Source organism: Microcaecilia unicolor, chromosome 5, assembly GCF_901765095.1.
Source record: "Microcaecilia unicolor chromosome 5, aMicUni1.1, whole genome shotgun sequence".
Taxonomy (NCBI): Eukaryota; Metazoa; Chordata; class Amphibia; order Gymnophiona; family Siphonopidae; genus Microcaecilia; species Microcaecilia unicolor.
The window spans coordinates 138751828-138770147 of record NC_044035.1 but is presented as its reverse complement, the minus strand read 5'-3'; the positions used below and the strand labels follow the sequence as shown (position 1 = coordinate 138770147).

Genomic DNA, 18320 nt, shown 5'->3' with positions numbered 1-18320 from the left:
ACACACAGGGATTTACACCATGTTTTCATTGGTATAAATGGATACATGTAGTTTTAGGTGATGGGATATGAACTAAGTGTAATCTGCTTTTAATTCCTAATTTGTCACCTGCTCGTAACTTTATCTTGTCTTCCTCTCTTCAATAGTCCCTTTTCCCTATGTGTCCTATCTGTCTGTCCTACCCTTATACCTTATTTGTCCTGTCTGTCTGTCCTGATTAAGATTGTAAGTTCTTTTTGAGCAGGGACTCTCTTTTCCTCATGTTCAATTGTGAAGTGCTGTGTACGACTGGTAGCACTACAGAAATGATTTATAGTAGTAGTAGTATATACAGTACCTAATCTTATAGAATATGCTTAAGCAAAAATGATTTCCACGTGGATTTTCCAGGCACCATATATAAAATCCCTCCCTCGGATCATCATTTGCTGTTGGATCATTTGGCTTCTTTGAGGTTTGGTGGTAAGGTACTGGCATAGTTGGAGCTGTTTTTGAAGGATCGTTCTTTTATTGTTCAGGATGAGTTTGAATGGTCTTCTTTGTTTCATGTTACTAGCGGGGTACCCCAGGGGTCAGCTCTATCCCCAGTTTTATTTAATTTGTTTGTGATACCTTTAGTACAGTTAATACAGCAGTTTGGGGTGGGAGTCTATGGGGTCATTTTACTAAGGTGCGCTGAAAAATGGCTTGTGGTACTGTAGGCATGGGTTTTGGGTGCGTGCCAATCCAGTTTTCACTGCACCTGTAAAAAAGGCCTTCTTTTATTTTTACCGAAAATGGACATGTGGCAAAATCAAAATTGCCACGCATCCATTTTGGGTCTGTGACCTTACTGCCAGTCATTGATCTAGTGGCAAAGACTCACGCAGTAACCGAGTGGTAATGACCTATGGGCACCAAATGCCACTTGGTGCAAGTCTGATATGTGTGTCCGAAAATAGACATTATTATTCAGATGCACATATCGGATACGCACCAAAAATGAAATTACCACAAGAGCCACTTGGTAGCTGAGAGGTAACTCCATTTTGGCGCACATTGGGCATGTGTAGACGCTTACGTGACTTAGTAAAAGGGTCCCTATGTGTACGCAGGTGACATCTTGTTGGCAGATTGGTGTATCCCCAAATAGGTAGATTTAAGTGCTATGAATGATTGTCTGAAGGCTGTTGACAGCTGGTTGAGGGATCATAAAATGATTTTGAATGTGGCTAAAACTAAGGCATGTTGGCTGACTGGCCATTTGTCAAGTCCAGGAGATTTGCCATCTTTCCTGGAAGGTCGAGTGGTTTTGTCAGATTCTTTTCGTTATTTGGAAATGATTGTGGATGCACAGTTATGTTTTTAGAAGCAGGTGTCCAAAGTAGTAAGAACAGAGTTTCGTGCTTTGAGAATGTTACATTAGGTATGATCATATTTTGATTTAGGAGCATATTTTTTACTTTCATAAGTAGTTTCTTAATTAGTTTATGATAACGTGGTATATTTGGATATCTTACATTATTTGATTAAGAGGTTGTGAATGTTACAAAATGCTGGTATTCGATCGTTGTGAGGGGTTGGTAAATGGTAGCATGTGACCCCTGTGTTTATTCATTGCCATTGGTTGCCAATAGAGTATCATCCCTTGTATAAGGTTTTGGTTTTAATGCACAAAGCCCTGCATTAGGGACTCCTCCCTATTTAAAAGCCATGGTTTGTAGCTATGAGCCAGGTAGGGAGTTGAGGTTGGAGAAACTTTTGTTGTTGTCCCTTCCTAGGTCATCTCAGGTTCATTTAACATCTACAAGAGAGGGTGTCATTTTTTTGGCGAGCTCCAGTTTTATGGAATCAATTACCAATGGAATTACAAAATGAGAAAACTTTACAACAATTGAAGAAGAAATTAAACACTTATTTTTTTCCAGCAGGCTTTTGGAGTATTAGATTGATGGTTGGCTTAGTGGTGGAACCTGCAGTTTTCTGTGTGATTAGATTGTGGCCATTTCTTTTAAAAAACCCAGCCTTTTATCCACTGTGGAAAAATGGGACCTCAGCACGCATCAAAAACAGCTTAATAAAATGACCCCTAAGTGCTTTAAAAATGAGCTCCTATGTCTTTTAAACTATTAAACTGTTAAAACAGGTGTCGGTAAGGGCTACCATGCTAATGGTCACACACTACTTGGAAAATTAGCACATAGCCACCAACTGAACAAATGAAAAATGACACCATTTTACAGCTGTGCTAAAAGTGGCCTCAGTGCATGGGAAACCCACGGGCTAGTAACAGCGCAGGCCACTTTTAGTGCAGCTTAGTAAAAGGGCCCCAGAATAAGAGAGAACCTTAGTCAGACCAGGCTTTATTTGTCTCAGTTTAGGCATTTCTGGTTAGATAATAGAAATAAAAACTTTGTTTCTCTTTCCCACTCTCATTCGAAAATTGTTAGATAATACATCAAAACTGAGAAGTCAGACTTTTCAGCACACAGGTGTAGCATAGATATTTCTTAAATATGAAATGCTAAAGTGCCCTGAGATCCTGTATGCATGCAAAGTGCTATATGGATCCAAATAATTATTTTTATATACTACAAATGACAGGAGCAGATGGCTTACAAAGGCAATAATAAATGTAAACAAATGGTTAGATCACTTGGACTACCATTTATGTTCTTAATAAAGCAATATTTAACTATGCAACTTCCTTATTAGACAACCTCCACAACATTGTTTTCTGTTGTTAATTTCCATAAGCTGCTCTCAGTTCACAAACAGTATACAGGAAAACTCAACATGATACTTTCAAAATTCAAAGCAAAGGCCGCATGGCAGGAATATTTCAACTATGCACAATAAGATGAATCAAAGGAAATTCCATGCTGTGTTCCAAATGGTCTCTCATTTCACAGAAACTCACCATAATCGCTGTCATAAAACACAATGAATTTCTGCCATCGAAGTTCTGTCACAAGCTTCAGCATGACATCGTTGAGGCGGACAGGTGGTCTGGCTGCTAATGTGTACTCCTCCCCCTCCAGGCTAGGGTTAAAATGGCAAACTGTGCGTGGAGACCCTCCTGTGTTTCGCTGCACAAAAAGATGAGGGATGTGCATGGCATCGGTCAGCGACTGAAGAGCATTAGCTGAGGCACAACCAGTGGAGGTTACTAAGGCTAAGATCCCCTGGGTCATCAAATCACAGGCTGTAAAACAAAATAGGAAACAAAACATGAACAATTTTCAGAATTTAATGACAAAATATGCAAAACAATATATTTTAATTAGGTTAGAAAAAAATGATTTTTTAAAAATCTTTAACAGCAGACTGAAGATGCATTTCATAGGCAATATATACCTATCTAAGACTATAGTTATCAATGTAGGCTACCATTAAGATGTGTTATTTTTCTACTAACTTGTGCTATTTAGCACAGGTCTCATTTCATGTAATGAGACCTAGCTACTAATAACTGAGTACAGCAGTCAAATAATACTTCTTAATGGTAGCCCATATTGATATAGTTCCCCCTTTATTTTCCTCAGATGATTCTATCCGTTCTGGTTGATGTGTTAAATTCAATCGAATGTGCAGAAATACAAAACAAAAAACAAAGAAACAAAAATTTGTCCGTGAACCCTTACGTCTAATTGAATGAATTTAAAATACATATGTACTGTACCATTTTGAATATTGAGCACAGATGTGTTTATTTTCACTCAGGGCAATTCTATGAACTGATCTCTAGAAGTGCATGCCACCTTGCATGCATCAAGGGCGCCATTAATTGATAGGCACCTATGTGAACGTGGTGATATTCTATAAGGTAGCACCTAAGTGCCATAGCGCCTAACTGCATGGGGCGGAGCATGGGTGGGCCGTGGGTGTGTCTTTCAGTTACATACACAGTTTACAGAATACTATAAATTACATGTGTCACTTGGTGCACCTAACAGACTTATTTTCGAAAAAAAGAGAAGGACGCCCATCTTTCGACACAAATCGGGAGATGGGCATCCTTCTCCCAGGGTCACCCAAAATCGGCATAATCGAAAGCCGATTTTGGGCGTCCTCAACTGCTTTCCGTCGCGGGGATGACCAAAGTTCCTGGGGGTGTGTTGGAAGCGTAGTGAAGGCGGGTCTTGGGTGTGCCTAACACATGGGCGTCCTTGACTCATAATCGAAAAAAAGGGCGTTCCTGGCGAGCACTTGGACGACTTTACTTGGTCCTTTTTTTCTTACAACCAAGCCACAAAAAGGTGCCCAAAGTGACCAGATGACCACCGGAGGGAATCGGGAATGACCTCCCCTTACTCCCCCAGTGGTCACTAACCCCCTCCCACCCTCAAAAAAAATTTTTTTAAATATTTTTTGCAAGCCTCTATGCCAGCCTCAAATATCATACCCAGCTCCATGACAGCAGTATGCAGGTCCCTGGAGCAGTTTTAGTGAGTGCAGTGCACTTCAGGCATGCGGACCCAGGCCCACCCCCCCCCCCCCACCTGTTACACTTGTGGTGGTAAATGTGAACCCTTCAAAGCCCACCAGAAAACCACTGTACCCACATCTAGGTGCCCCCCTTCACCCCTTAGGGCTATGATAGTGGTGTACAGTGGTGGGTTTGGAGGGGCTCAGCACACAAGGTAAGGGAGCAATGTACCTGGCAGCAATTTCTGAAGTCCACTGCAGTGCCCCTTAGGGTGCCCAGTTGGTGTCCTGGCATATCAGGAGGACCAGTGCAATATGAATGCTGGCTCCTCCCATGACAACCATCTCTAGGGATGACCTAAATGTCAAGATTTAGGCGTCCCAAACCATAATATCGAAACAAAAGATGGACGCCCATCTTGTTTCGATAATACGGGTTTCCCCGCCCCTTCGCCGGACTTCCTGCGAGGATGTCCTCAGGAAAACTTGGGCGCCCCTTTTGATTATGCCCCTCTAAGTGTACCAAATTATGCCTACCATTACAATGGAATAAGATGGTGTGCTTAAACACGGACTCGCCAATGCCAACTTACACTAGTATTTTATAATAGAATCTAGGTGCCAAAATACCATTATAGATTTGGTGCTATGCACATGCCTAAACTGAGGCACCAGTTTAAAGAACTGCCTCGATATTCAAAACTATTTAATCGCCCAGTTAAATAGCGTTTAAATGACTAACCATGGATATTTAGTGGGAGATAACTAGTTATTTCCTGCTGAAGATCCTAGTTAGTAGCAAGATATTAACCAGCTAAATCACATTACATAGCTGTTAGGCACAGTCAGCGCCAAACAGGCTATGTTGAGTGGTCAAAATCAGACTCTTAAAAGCAGGCCTGTCTTTGACTGCTAAAAGGTTGACGGGTTTGTGCTGAATATTGGCATAACCGGTTAACTTTTATCAACCAAAATAAACCAGGTATTCAAAGCTGGTCACCAAAAATGGCCCAGTACTGAATACCCAGGTTTAACGCCGTTGGTGGACAGCAAACGTGCTGCCCGCCACTGGCTGAATATTGGGTCCTTTGTTATTATTGATATAATAAAGCTACACTTCATTGCACATAACATTTAGGTCCACAAGGCATTGAATAAAGCACAGTGAACTACATTTTTTAAATATTTATGATATACATCTATATTAAACAGATAAAATTACCAAAATGAGCACATGTACACTGTAACACAATGTACAAAATAATATGCAAGGTTTTTATATTCTATGGTGTTCTTTATGTTTTAGATATTATGTTGGGTCATCTCTTAATAAAATGACTATTACCATACTGTTGTGGACTTCTAAAACAGAGCTTAAGTGGTTTTTTTCTGTACCCAGGGGCCTTTTTACAAAGCTGTGGTAGAGCTACCGCACATGTAGCACGTATCAAATCGACACTACCATCCGGTTAGCACACCCACCCTGCAGTAATTTCAAAGTTGGTGCATGCTGTTTCCTGTGGTAGAATATATTTTTCTGATTTCTAATGTGGGGGGCATTCCTGGCAGTAATTGGCAGGGCAGCCTCATTGCCACGTGCTGCAAGAGTACCGTACATGCAATGTGTGAGTCCTTACCGCTAGGTCATGGCCTTTTACTGCTCCATTAAAAAAGCCTTTTTCCCAGCCGCAGAAAAAAATGGTCCAGCGCATGCCACAAACACACGCCCACAATACTGCGGGCTTAGTAAAAGGACGCCAATTTTTGTAGGCATGAATTACAGAATTCACCCCTCCATTGTATGCAAGTATCTTTCATGCATATTCATTGTGGATATCCTGAATACCTGACTGGCAAGGGGGTACTCCAGGTACCACGCAGAAATGTTCATTACTGCACACTGAGGGCTCCTTTTACTAAGCTGAGGTAAGCATTAGTGCATGCTTACCGCAGCTTATACAGGGTTACCGCGGGATGCGCTGATGCATTCCATGGTAAGTTCCGAATGTGCATGCACAAATAATGCGCTAAAAGAAATAATTTTTTTCTGGTAGGGAGCATGTCAGGGGATGAAGAATGGGCATTTCTGTGCTAATTGGTTAACACATCTACATTGCCATGCGCTGATTAGTGTGGAATAAGTACATGAGCTCTTACCACCTACAAAATAGGTGGCGGGTAAATGTGCTAATTTTTGTTTAAGTCATGATTATTTCTTTTTTAAGTGATGTAGCTCTAAGCATGAGGTACGCTTTCCTTAACTAAAAAAAGCATTACTCTTTTGGGGTACCTTGAGACAGCTTCAGCAAAACATGGACCATGTCGGGACGCCATCTATTGCTTCTGTTTTGGTAATTTAAGTGCACATGATTTACTTTTTCACAATTTAAGTTTGGCACTTTGGGCTATTAGTTGAAGAATTGTGCTATGATTGCAAGCCAGGACATAGAAAAAGACTGCTGCATCTATGGTTGTCCATTGTATATATAAGCACATCTTCTAAAAATTATAGTGTGTTTGGAATAAGCTTACATTTTTTGCAACTTTATGGATAAAGTTTGGGAACAGATTTGTGTGTATGACTGTAATTTCCCTTCCCTAGAGTATTTTTACCCCTATTGTTTTTTGAACATTAATGTATGGCCATCAATTCAGAAAATTTTCCAGCAGTGGTAAAAAGTGGCCTTATCACATAAGAAAGATCCACATAAGGGCACGCTAAGGTTGCAATTAAGGCAGATGCACTTGAAGATACAGTATGTGAACCTCTCCAATCTCTCTCCTCTCCAATCTGTTCAAAATTCTGCGGCACGACTTATTTTCCGCCAGAATCTTTATACCCACACTAGCCCACTCCTCAAGCCACTCCACTGGCTCCCTGTCCGCTTCCGCATTCAGTTTAAACTTCTCTTACTGACCTTTAAATGCATCCACTCTGCAGCCCCCCATTACCTCTCCACTCTCATCTCTCCCTACATTCCTCCCCGTGAACTCCGCTCACTGGACAAATCTCTCTTGTCGTCCCCCTTCTCCTCCATTGCTAACTCCAGGCTTTGTTCCTTTTCTCTTGCGGCACCTTATGCCTGGAACAGACTTCCTGGACCTATACGTCTAGTTCCATCTCTACCTGTTTTCAAATCTATGCTGAAAACCCACCTTTTCACTGCTGCTTTTAGCTCCTAGCCACTACTCATTTGCCTCCCCTTATTCCTTCTCACCCAGTACTTGCCCTTATTGTCTTGTCTGTCTGTATTATTTAGATTGTAAGCTCTTTTGAGCAGGGACTGTCTCTTTGTGTCAGGTGTTCAGTGCTGTGTGCGTCTGGTAGCTCTATACAAATGCTAATAATAATAACCTTTGTTAACTGCACAAGGACAATTAGTGCACAGAAAGTACAGCGTGCTAACTGCAGCATGAAGTTGACTCCATTCTCCACTCATGACCTCCTAGACCTCACTCACACAATATGCAGTTGATGTGCTCATTAATGAATGCTGTCATGCCACAGTGATAACTCTTATTGCACTTGGGTGGTAGCAGTTGCCACATATGAATTCATACATTATCCCCGATATTCTATATATCGTTCCTCGATTTCCGCACAGAAGTCGAAGCATATTCCATAACAATGCGTATAACTTCATTAGTTAACAAGCTAATCAATGCCGATAATTGGATGTTAACAAGCAATTATCAGCACTAATTGGCATTAATTAGAATCTATATGCACTACTTGCTAAGCATATTCTGTAACGTGGTACGCATAAACCCTAAGCTGCACAGTTGAAAAGGGGGCATGGTTACGGTAGTAGAATGTGAGGGTCATAGGTGTTTCTAAAAACTATGTGCACTGTTATAGACTACATCCGCTCTGCTCCTAATTTAGGCATCTGAATTTCCACCAGGTTTTAGTTGGCATAATAGGTCGTGATTTAATTTAGTCGCACAGAGCAGCACTCGTCATATTCTATAGTGTACACCTAAATTAAAGCATTATTTATAGAATACACATTTATTTCCGCATGGACATCAAGGCACCATATATAAAATCTAGCCCTATCTGCTTAACACCCTTTAGCAAGAGAGCCCTAAATTTATGGACATACATCTTTTGACTATTGAGACCGATCACTATAGGGCTCCATATTTCAAAGAGTAACACTGCACTCTCTGGAACACAAAAGGATAGCAAATGAGTTTTGCCACCATTCCATTCTCCACACCAACTACAGTGGTAAGCCGCATTGTAGAAAATCTTTATCATCATATCTATGAAGGTCTTTTACTAAAGCTTAGTTCGAGTTATCTGCAGCAGGTCCCATTTTATTCCTATGGGCCCTGCTGCAGATAAGCTAATCTTTAGTAAAAGACCCCCTATGCTAGTTGAATGTTCTAATGCAGGCTTATTAGTATTATACTAAAATTGTATTATGTCTCTGGTATTTGAATTCCACTGCTGTTAAATGTGAATATTTTTGATACTGCATCGTGGTAGTTCTATTATTAGGTTTCAATTTATGGTTTACAAGTTTACCTCATTTATTGTATTTATGTTTATTCTTGGTTATTTTACTATTGTTATGCTGTTAACAAAATTGTAAGTTTTATGTTAAACTGTACCTGCTGTACACTGCCTTGGGTGAATCTCTTCATAAAGGTGGTTAACAAATCCCAATAAATAAATACATAAATAAATACAATAATGTGGGGGAACCAAAATGATAAAGGGGCTAGAAGTGCCCTCTTTTGAGGAAAGGCTGAACGGTTAAAACTTTTCAACTTGGAGAAGGGCTGACTGAGGTGAGATAAGACAGAAAATTGTGAAAGCACTAGTGGGGTACAACAGGTAAAATAGGGAAACATTGGTTAGCCTTCAAAAAACTAAAACAGAATATGTAGGTAGCATATTTAGCACATGTTGGAGATAGCATTTTTCACTTGATATGCAAACAAGCTGTGAAATTTGTTCCTGTCAAGGTTTGTTTCATAGCTGGATTTAAAAGGTATTTGGATAGGTTCCTGGCAGAAAAATCCATAAGCCATTACTAGCCATTGTGTAACTTTGGCTATGTCCTGGGAATTGTAATCCTACAATTTAGGAACTAGAGATAGACTGTTGTTTGCAACGACACAGGAATGCCAATGACATATCTCAAGTTGCTCCTTGTCATTAACAAATGATAACAAGCAGAACAAAACTATTTTGTGTTTTTTCGTTTGTAAATAGTGCACACCTTGCAAAAAGAGCATCTTCTTTGCAAATTGTGGGCTCCTTTTACTAAGCTGTGGTAGTGATTCCCGCGCAGCAAATGTGACAAAGCCCGTAGGAACTGAATAGGTTTCATCGCATTTGTCGCACCAAGAATCACTACCGCGGCTTAGTAAAAGGAGATCTGTGTGTATTATTTGTAAAGAGGGTGCACTCTTACGATACTGTCTCAGATTTAAATTGAAGAGTAATCAAAACAAAACAATGTAAAAATGCTGCAAATGACACAGGAAACAAAATGAAGCAAAACATTTTTAGGCTGCTCATCCCTATTTAGGAACCGGGTGCCACAATTTTAAGAAAAACAGTAACCACCAAAGAACGCAGTTCTTCTCTCAGTCTGAGACAAAAGGGTTCTTTTGCTAAATGGGGATAAATCTCTTAACATGGGGCTAGCTTGGGAAAACAGACCTTAAAACCTTTTGCGGTATTTGGCTGTTTTCCTGCACTAAACACGACTTAACTATTAAAAAGAAATTATTCTTTTGGAGTTCCTGCACTTCCTGGCTAGTACATTCTGAATAGTGCATGCTAACTGGATAATGTACACTTAGGGGTCCTTTTACTAAGGCATGCTAATAGATTTAGTGTATGCTAATGATTAGCAAGCACTAAATGATAAGACAACCATAGAAATATAATGGATGTCTTATCATTTAACGTGTGCTAAATCTGTTAGTGCTCCTTAGTAAAAGGACCCATTAATGCAGGAGCACTTAGCACCTCCTAAATAGGAGGCAGTAAGTGTTCCTACATTAACGTTTTGCAGGTCTCACATCCTAATGACAACATTAGTGCACGATTTGCAAATAAAAATAAATAAATAAAATAAAACAGCCTAAACAGTGTCACATTGTCTGGGCTTAGAGCTTGGGAAAGTCCCATGTTAGAACATGCTAAGCACAGATTTGACTGCACTTTTGTAAAAGGGTCCCAAAGTTAGCCATCAATGTAGTCAACATAGATTTGTGCTTGCCTCCTTCTAAATCTGCATAAATAAATAAATAAACAAACAAACAAACAAACAAACATCTGAGCACCTTGTGGTCAAACATTTTCCATTTTTTAACACATGGAGAGAATACTCTCTGGCCAAAAGAAAAAGGAAGTGCTCAGGTATTTTCAATATTTTAGATACACACCTCTTAAGCAATCCAAAAGAATAGTCATAGAAACATTTAGAAAAACTGAAAAGACCTCTTGGATATGACATTTCTGAATTATCTTCTATTAAACCAAGCACTTAGCTTTATTTTACATTTTTATTATTTTTTTTAATTATGATGTATTTGCTGCTTTTTTGAAGAAATTCACTGAAAGTAGTGTACAGCATGAATAAGCTGAACATAGGCAATAGACAATTGCAACAGTAAACATTTTTCAAATAACAATAAACATCCCCCCTAATTCTATAAACTTGTGTGCCCAAATTTAAGCTTAGCATGCAAATTTGAACATTCTGTTTATAGAAAAGTGCAAACTTAATTTAATAATTGAGTGTTGACTGAACAGCCAATTATTGACTTTAGTCATGTTAATTGGTGCTAATTGGTACCAATTAGCAGTTACGTATGCAACTGTCCTTAATTGCTATTCTAGAAGATTCTATCATTTACATCTTCTAGGATGGTGTTTCCCCCAGTCCTGGAGTACCTTTTGCCAGTCAGATTTTCAGGATATCTACAATGAACATGCATGGACTGGATTTGCATACACTGCCTCCATTATATGCAAATCTCTTTCATGCATATTCATTGTGGATATCCTGAAAAGCTGACTGGCAAGAAGTACTCCAGGATCGGACTTGGGAAACACTGCTAGGGAGGTATGGACATGGGAGGGTCAAAGGCGTATCTAGAAATTACACGCTCAGGTTACAGAATACTAGTAGTAGAATACTGCCAAAAGCTAGTCTTGAGTACTTACCCCAGGCTTTCACATGGCATAAGTGCATGTACCTAAAGTTAGGTGCAAAACTGGACTTCAGGTAGTATTTTATAACGGCAGTTCTGTGCAGAATTACCATTGCAGAATTCATACTTAGGGTCTCTTTTACCATGTGAGCTTACCACTTGATAACCGGGAAGTACTGCTGGGCTACCACAGCAGCCCAGCGGTAGTTCCCACCCCCAGCGCACATCATATCCAGCGCTACAATTTTTTTTTGTAGTGACAGTGTGTACTGGACAGAAGAGTAGATGCCAGACCATGGGCAGTGAAGGAAAGAGAGATATGCTGGTATGCTGGATCCACAGGACATGCAGTTATACAAACCCCATTGCCATGTTCCTTCCCAGATGTATAGGCAGCAAATTATACTTAACAGGCTTTCACTTCCAATGTGTAGTTTGATGCCTACATAACCTGGGAAGGAGCATAGGATCAAAGTTTGTAGTCTCCTCTCCTGCCAAAAAGGCTGGGTTTCCTGCAGCCACTTTCCCCTCTGAGCGGCAGCCTTGCCGATCATGGCAGCTGTACTTTTTTCTGGGAAGGGGGTTGGCAAGAGAGAGAGGGGTCAGGGAGTTGCTGGACCATAATGGGGAAGGGGAGAAAGAGGGGACAGGGTATTGCAGGGCCATAAGAGAGAAGGGGACAGAGAGGGGACAGAGAACAGCCCCACGATAAGGGTAGAGGTGAAAGGAGAGGTGAGAGGGAATTGCTGCTCCATAGGGGTGGAGTGTAATGGAGAGGGGACAGGTAGTTGCTGCATCAGAGGGGTGGAAGGAAAATGAGAAGGTACAGAGAAATGCTGGATCATATGTATAGAGAAGAGAAGAGAAAAGGGGGAGGGAGGGAGGTGCTAGACCATCGTAGTACAGGAGAGAGAGGGCTGAGGGGCAGGGAGATGCTGGACTACAATTGTGGATGGAGAAAAAGAGAAGAGATGCTGGCTTACAAGGGTGTAAGAAGGGAGATGGAGGGGAGATACTGAGCATGGTGAGTGAGTGAGAAGAGGATGGTGAATACAGGAGGGTAAAAATGTAATAATGGGAAGTAGGTGAAAGGAGACCAGGGAAGGGAGGGACAGGAGAGCTAGGAGGTGAGAGAAGGAAATGGAAAGTTGATAGATTAGTGAAATATAAGTGGAGTACTGAATAGTGGGAGGGTGAAATCTGAGTGGCAGAATGATAAAAAAAAGAGAGGAACTATGTCACAGACAGATGTAGTGAATGAATGGAAGAAAATAGGATGAATATGGAGAAAGGAGAAATGGACAGCACACATGGAAAGAGAGCAGAAGGCATACAGGAAAGAAGAAGAGAGAAACTGGGACCAACATGCTTGGAAAAAAATAAATGCTTGGACAACAAAAGGTAGAAAAAAGTGTTTTATTTTGAATTTATTAGGTGGAATATATTAGCTTTGGGAAACATGCAACATGGCTATCTTTGTATTTTGGTCAGTACGGGAGGAAAAACATTTCTGTTTTTATTTCTCCAATGTTGTGGTACTTCCTAGTCTGACTTATTGGGGTTCGCAGTTCAATTTTTGTATTTGTTGTTTATGTTTCTATATCTAATTTCTAATACTAAATGAAAGAAAGGAAGAAATTCAAAGTAAAACTGAGGACTGGTTCCTCAAAACAGACTGAGCAGAAGCATCTAAAATTTTAAACCATAAATAAATAAAGTATATATTATTTAACCTATGTTGCAGAAGCCTAATGTGAACATAGCCTTTCCTTATCTGTCTACCACTTTAACTCAAATTTAAGTCAAATTTAAGTCAAAATTTTGCTTTTGAGGTCTGTTGTTAGGTTGATGTGTTACTGTTTTGGGTAATCAATGATGTCTAATCCAGAAATTTGATCCCACAGATGACACTGCAACTGATTTAGATGTAACCACTACTGATTAAGAAACAAGGGATAAAACTTAACTTCCTCTGGTTTAGTCAGTGTATGAGTTATCCAGTTTATTCCAGTGGACATTTTCCATCACTTTTGCTACAACCTGCTTTGTATGCTTCTTCACTGCAGTGAGTGTGTCACAGTCAGGGAAGGTGAGCCCTTGGGTCGCCCCTGGATACCGGCTACAGGCAGAAAAACCACCCGGGCAGGACAAAGCACTAAGGCAAAACCCAGGCCATGCAGAGCTACTACTACTACTTATCATTTCTGTAGCGCTACTAGACGTACGCAGCACTGTACACTTCAACATGAAGAGACAGTCCCTGCTCGACAAACCTTACAATCTAATTAGGACAGACAAACAGGACAAATAAGAGATAAGGGAATATTAAAGTGAGGATGATAAAATAAGGGTTCTGAACAAGTGAATAAGGGTTAGGAGTTAAAAGCAGCATCAAAAAGGTGGGCTTTTAGCTTAGATTTGAAGACGACCAGAGATGGAGCTTGACATATAGGCTCAGGAAGTCTATTCCAGGCATATGGTGCAGCAAGATAAAAGGAATGGAGTCTGGAGTTAGTGGTGGAGGAGAAGGGTGCAGAGAGATTTACCCAGTGAACGGAGTTCCCGGGGAGGAATGTAGGGAGAGATGAGAGTGGAGAGGCACTGAGGAGCTGCAGAGTGAATACACTTATAAGTCAATAAGAGGAGTTTGAACTGTATGTGGAAACGGATAAGCCAGTGAAGTGACTAGATGAGAGAGCTAATAGGAGCATGGCAACATTGGCGGTAGTCGTGCAGCAGAATTTTGAACAGATTGAAGAGGAAAGAGATGGGTAAGTGGGAGACCTGTGAGAGGCAAGTTGCAATAGTCTAAGTGAGAGGTGATGAGAGTGTGGATGAGGGTTCTGGTAGTGTGCTCATAGAGGAAAGGGCAAATTTTGGTGATATTATAGAGAAAGAAGTGACAGGTTTTAGCAGTCTGCTGAATATGTGCAGAGAAGGAGAGGGAGGAGTCGAAGATGACCCCAAGGTTATGAGCTGTTGAGACAGGAAGGATAAGAGTGTTATCCACAGAAACAGAGAATGGGGGAAGAGGAGAGGTTGGTTTAGGTGGAAAGATAAGAAGCTCAGTTTTGGTCATGTTTAGTTTCAGATGGTGGTGAGACATCCAGGCAGCAATGTCATACAGGCAGGCTGATACTTTGGCCTGGATTCCTGCTGCGATTTCTGGTGTGGAGAGGTAGATCTGGGAGTCATCAGCATAAAGATGATACTGAAAATCAAGGGATGAGATCAGAGTACAAAGGGAAGAAGTATATATGGAGAAAAGAAGAGGTCCCAGGACAGATCCCTGAGGTACACCAACTGACAGTGGGATAGAAGTAGAGGAGGATCCACCAGAGTATACACTAAAAGTACGTTGGGAGAGATAAGAAGAAAAACAGGAAAGAACAGAGCCCTGAAATCCAAGTGAGGACAGCGTATCAAGGAGTAGGCTGTGATCAACAGTGTCAAAAGAAGCAGATAGATAGAGAAGGATGAGGATAGAATAGAGACCTTTGGATCTGGCCAGGAACAGGTCATTGGAGACTTTAGCAAGCGCTGTTTCGGTTGAATGAAGGGGACGAAAGCCAGATTGAAGTGGATCAAGAATAGCTTGAGATAAAAGAAAGTCAAGGCAACAACGGTGAACAGCACGTTCAAGTATCTTGGATAGAAAAGGGAGGAGGGAGATGAGGCGATAGTTGGAAGGACAGGTAGGGTCCAATGAAGGTTTTTTATGGAGTGGTGTGACTACAGCATGTTTGAAGGCATCAGGAACAGTCAGTGAAAAGTGAAACATTGAGGATATGACAGATAAAACGGATGACAGTAGGATGGGTGGGAATAGGATCAGAGGAACAGGTAGTTAGTTTTGAGGAGGAAATAAGATGTGTAGTTTCCTCTTCAGTGATTTCAGAAAAGGAAGAAAAGGAGGCAGGAGTTGGAGGGTTGAGAGAATGGAATAAGGGAAGGAGAGGTGGAGGTGACCTGGTTGAGAATTCAAGTTTAATCTTGTGAACCTTATCATGAAAGTACTCAGCCAGAGTCTGGGGAGAAAGTGAAGGGGGAGTTGGAGGTAACAGCACTTTGAGGAGAGAGTTCAGTGTGGCAAAGAGACATCGAGTGATTGAGTCAAGAGAATTTGTCAACTGGATGTAATAGTCCTGTTTGGGAAGTAAAAGAGCAGACTGGAAGGAGGTCAGCAAGAATTTGAAATGTATGAAGTCAGCATGGGCATGGGATTTCAGCCAAAGGCATTTGGCAGAGCGGGCACAGGAACGTAGGTAGCAGATTCTAGAGGTCAGCCAAGGCTGGAGTTTGGTACGTATTACAGAACAGGGAGTGGGAGGAGTGATAGTATCCAGAGCAGAGGAGAGAATAGCATTATAAGAAGAGACAGCCTCATTGACAGACTTGGATAACATAGTGGTAGAGATTTGAAACACTGAAGGACAGAGCTGGAGCTGGAAACAAGCAGGGCTGAGCTGGAGACAAGTAAAGCTGGAGCTGAAAGCAGTCCGGGCTGGATCTAGAGCTGAAGATGAGCAGGGCTGGGCTGGAGACAAGCAAAACTGGAGCTGAAAGCAGGCAGATCTGGAACTGGAGCTGAAGACAAGCAGGGCAGGACAGTGGCGTTCCTAGGGTGGCTGACATCCGGGGCGGATCGCCGATGCGCCCCCCCCCCCGGGTGCAGAGTGACCCCCCCCCCCCCGGCGAAATGACACCCCCCCCCGGGTGTAGCGCGCCCCCCCCCCCCTGGCAAAAGTACGCACTCCCCCCCCCCCCCGGCGAAAGGACACCCCCCTGGGTGCATTTTTAACTGCTGGGGGGGGGTGCCGCGCACCTGTCTGCTTCACTCGTTCCATGTGCATCTGCCCCGGAACAGGAAGTAACCTTTTCCGGGGCAGAGGGAGCACAGAACGAGCGGAGCAGACATGCGAGCGGCACCCCCCCCCCCCCCCCCCCTAGCGGCTTGCACCCAGGGCGGACTGCCCCCACCGCCCCCCTTGGTATGCCACTGGGGCCGGAACAAGTAGGGCTGGGACTAGAACTGAAAACAAGCAGGGCTGGAGCTGAAGACAAGCAGGGCTGGAACTGAAGCTGAACACAAGGAAGGATGGAACTGGAGCTGAGGTCAGGAAAAGCAGGTCAAATCTGAATAAGAGATAACACAAGACCAGGCACGCACAAGCAGGCAGGAAATCTTGTTGCAAAGGCAATGTATGAGAGTCCCATGATTCCTTATAAAGGCTCTCAATGATATCATATCTTCTGTTGCCCTGGAATGAGGCTTGGAACACACTAAACACAGCAAGGGCACCAGGGAGAGGCTAGAATACTGGGACATCAGACTGAGGCTTGGATAGTCTCTGTTGCCTGTTTCCCAAGCCTCACTCCAAAGGCATCAGTGCAGGAGGCAAGTAGTGCCAGGGAAGCAGTCTGGAGAAGCTGCGGAGCCCAACCATCAGAAGAAAAGGTGAGTCGGGACATGGCTTTGACAGAGAGAGTCAACAGCAACTGATGCTCCGGAGCCAACTTGTGAATCTATTTTTGGTGTCTCAGGTGTTCTTATAAAAATGCACCACTGACTAAAATTGACCCATGGATCCCAAGTTTTAATGAAAGAGCTCAGGCTATACACACCAATCCTGCCTTGTCATAAATTCTGTGACTGGTTGCAGGGGGTCTGGCTATTGTAGGGTGGGTCCCTCACTGATTATTCCACCCCTGAAGGGTGGCCTAGCATTTGAGTACCGGCACCTTTTTTGCTAGAAAAATGCACTGTATATATATATACATATACATATATATATACACATATACATATATATATATATATATATATATATATATATATATATATATATATATATATATATATATATAGTATTCCTTTACTAATTCATACTCTAATGGAATAAATTTCATTTCTACATGTTTTGATAACATTAATTACATTCGCAAAATTCAATTCTTCTTGATATGCACATGATTCATATAGAGTAACATTGATCTTTTCAAAACACAGCTGCAAACATTTTAAAAAATGTTTCTTTTTCTTGTAGTCAAGTTAAATGATTTCATTTAACTTGCCTAAATGCATAATCTTTCATGTCAGTAGACTGCTGCACCAGTATGAGTGCCTCAGAATTTGCATGTCTCTGCCTATGTTAGAAGGATCATGAAAATGTGCTAATTATGGCTAAACATTGTCTTTTTTGAGAAATTGCCATGATCATGCAAGCAAGGAACTATCAGACTGCCAAATGAAAACCTGAGTTAAAGAACAGATTTGATTTTCCAGGACTGTTGCCAGTTGAAGTTGAGCATGACACCAAGGAAATTAATTCTGTCAGACTAGGGAAGGTGTTGAGGGAAAGTAGCAGGAGAGAGACCTATATAAGAATGTCTGTAGGGAAAACCAAAGTCACACGTTAAAGAAGAATTCAGGATGTAATTTTATAAAGGTATTTTCATGGATATATGACAGTATAGGTACATATAGGGCTAGATTCTATATATGGCACCAAAAAAGCACTATTATATAAGCTGCGCTTAAACCTCAGTGCGGTTTATAGAATAGCGCTTATGCCCAGGAATCATGCCTAAATTTAGGCGCAGCTATTTGCACCAACTGAAATATTGGTGCAAATGTACATGCCTAAATCAGGAACATATCCCCATTATTCTATAACAACATGTGTAAATTCTAGGAATGCCCCCATTACACCCATGACCCGCCCATTTCT

At 41.6% G+C, this 18320-nt stretch overlaps 1 protein-coding gene across 1 annotated transcript in view; it reads right to left on the bottom strand.

The window, feature by feature from the left end:
- GRID1 (glutamate ionotropic receptor delta type subunit 1) overlaps positions 1-18320 on the bottom strand; it is a 1935592-nt gene that overhangs the window by 1222145 nt on the left and 695127 nt on the right. Inside the window, exon 3 of the mRNA XM_030203368.1 lies at positions 2900-3184. Within this exon, the coding sequence (XP_030059228.1) occupies positions 2900-3184 (285 nt within the window). The remainder of the gene's footprint in view (positions 1-2899; positions 3185-18320) is intronic.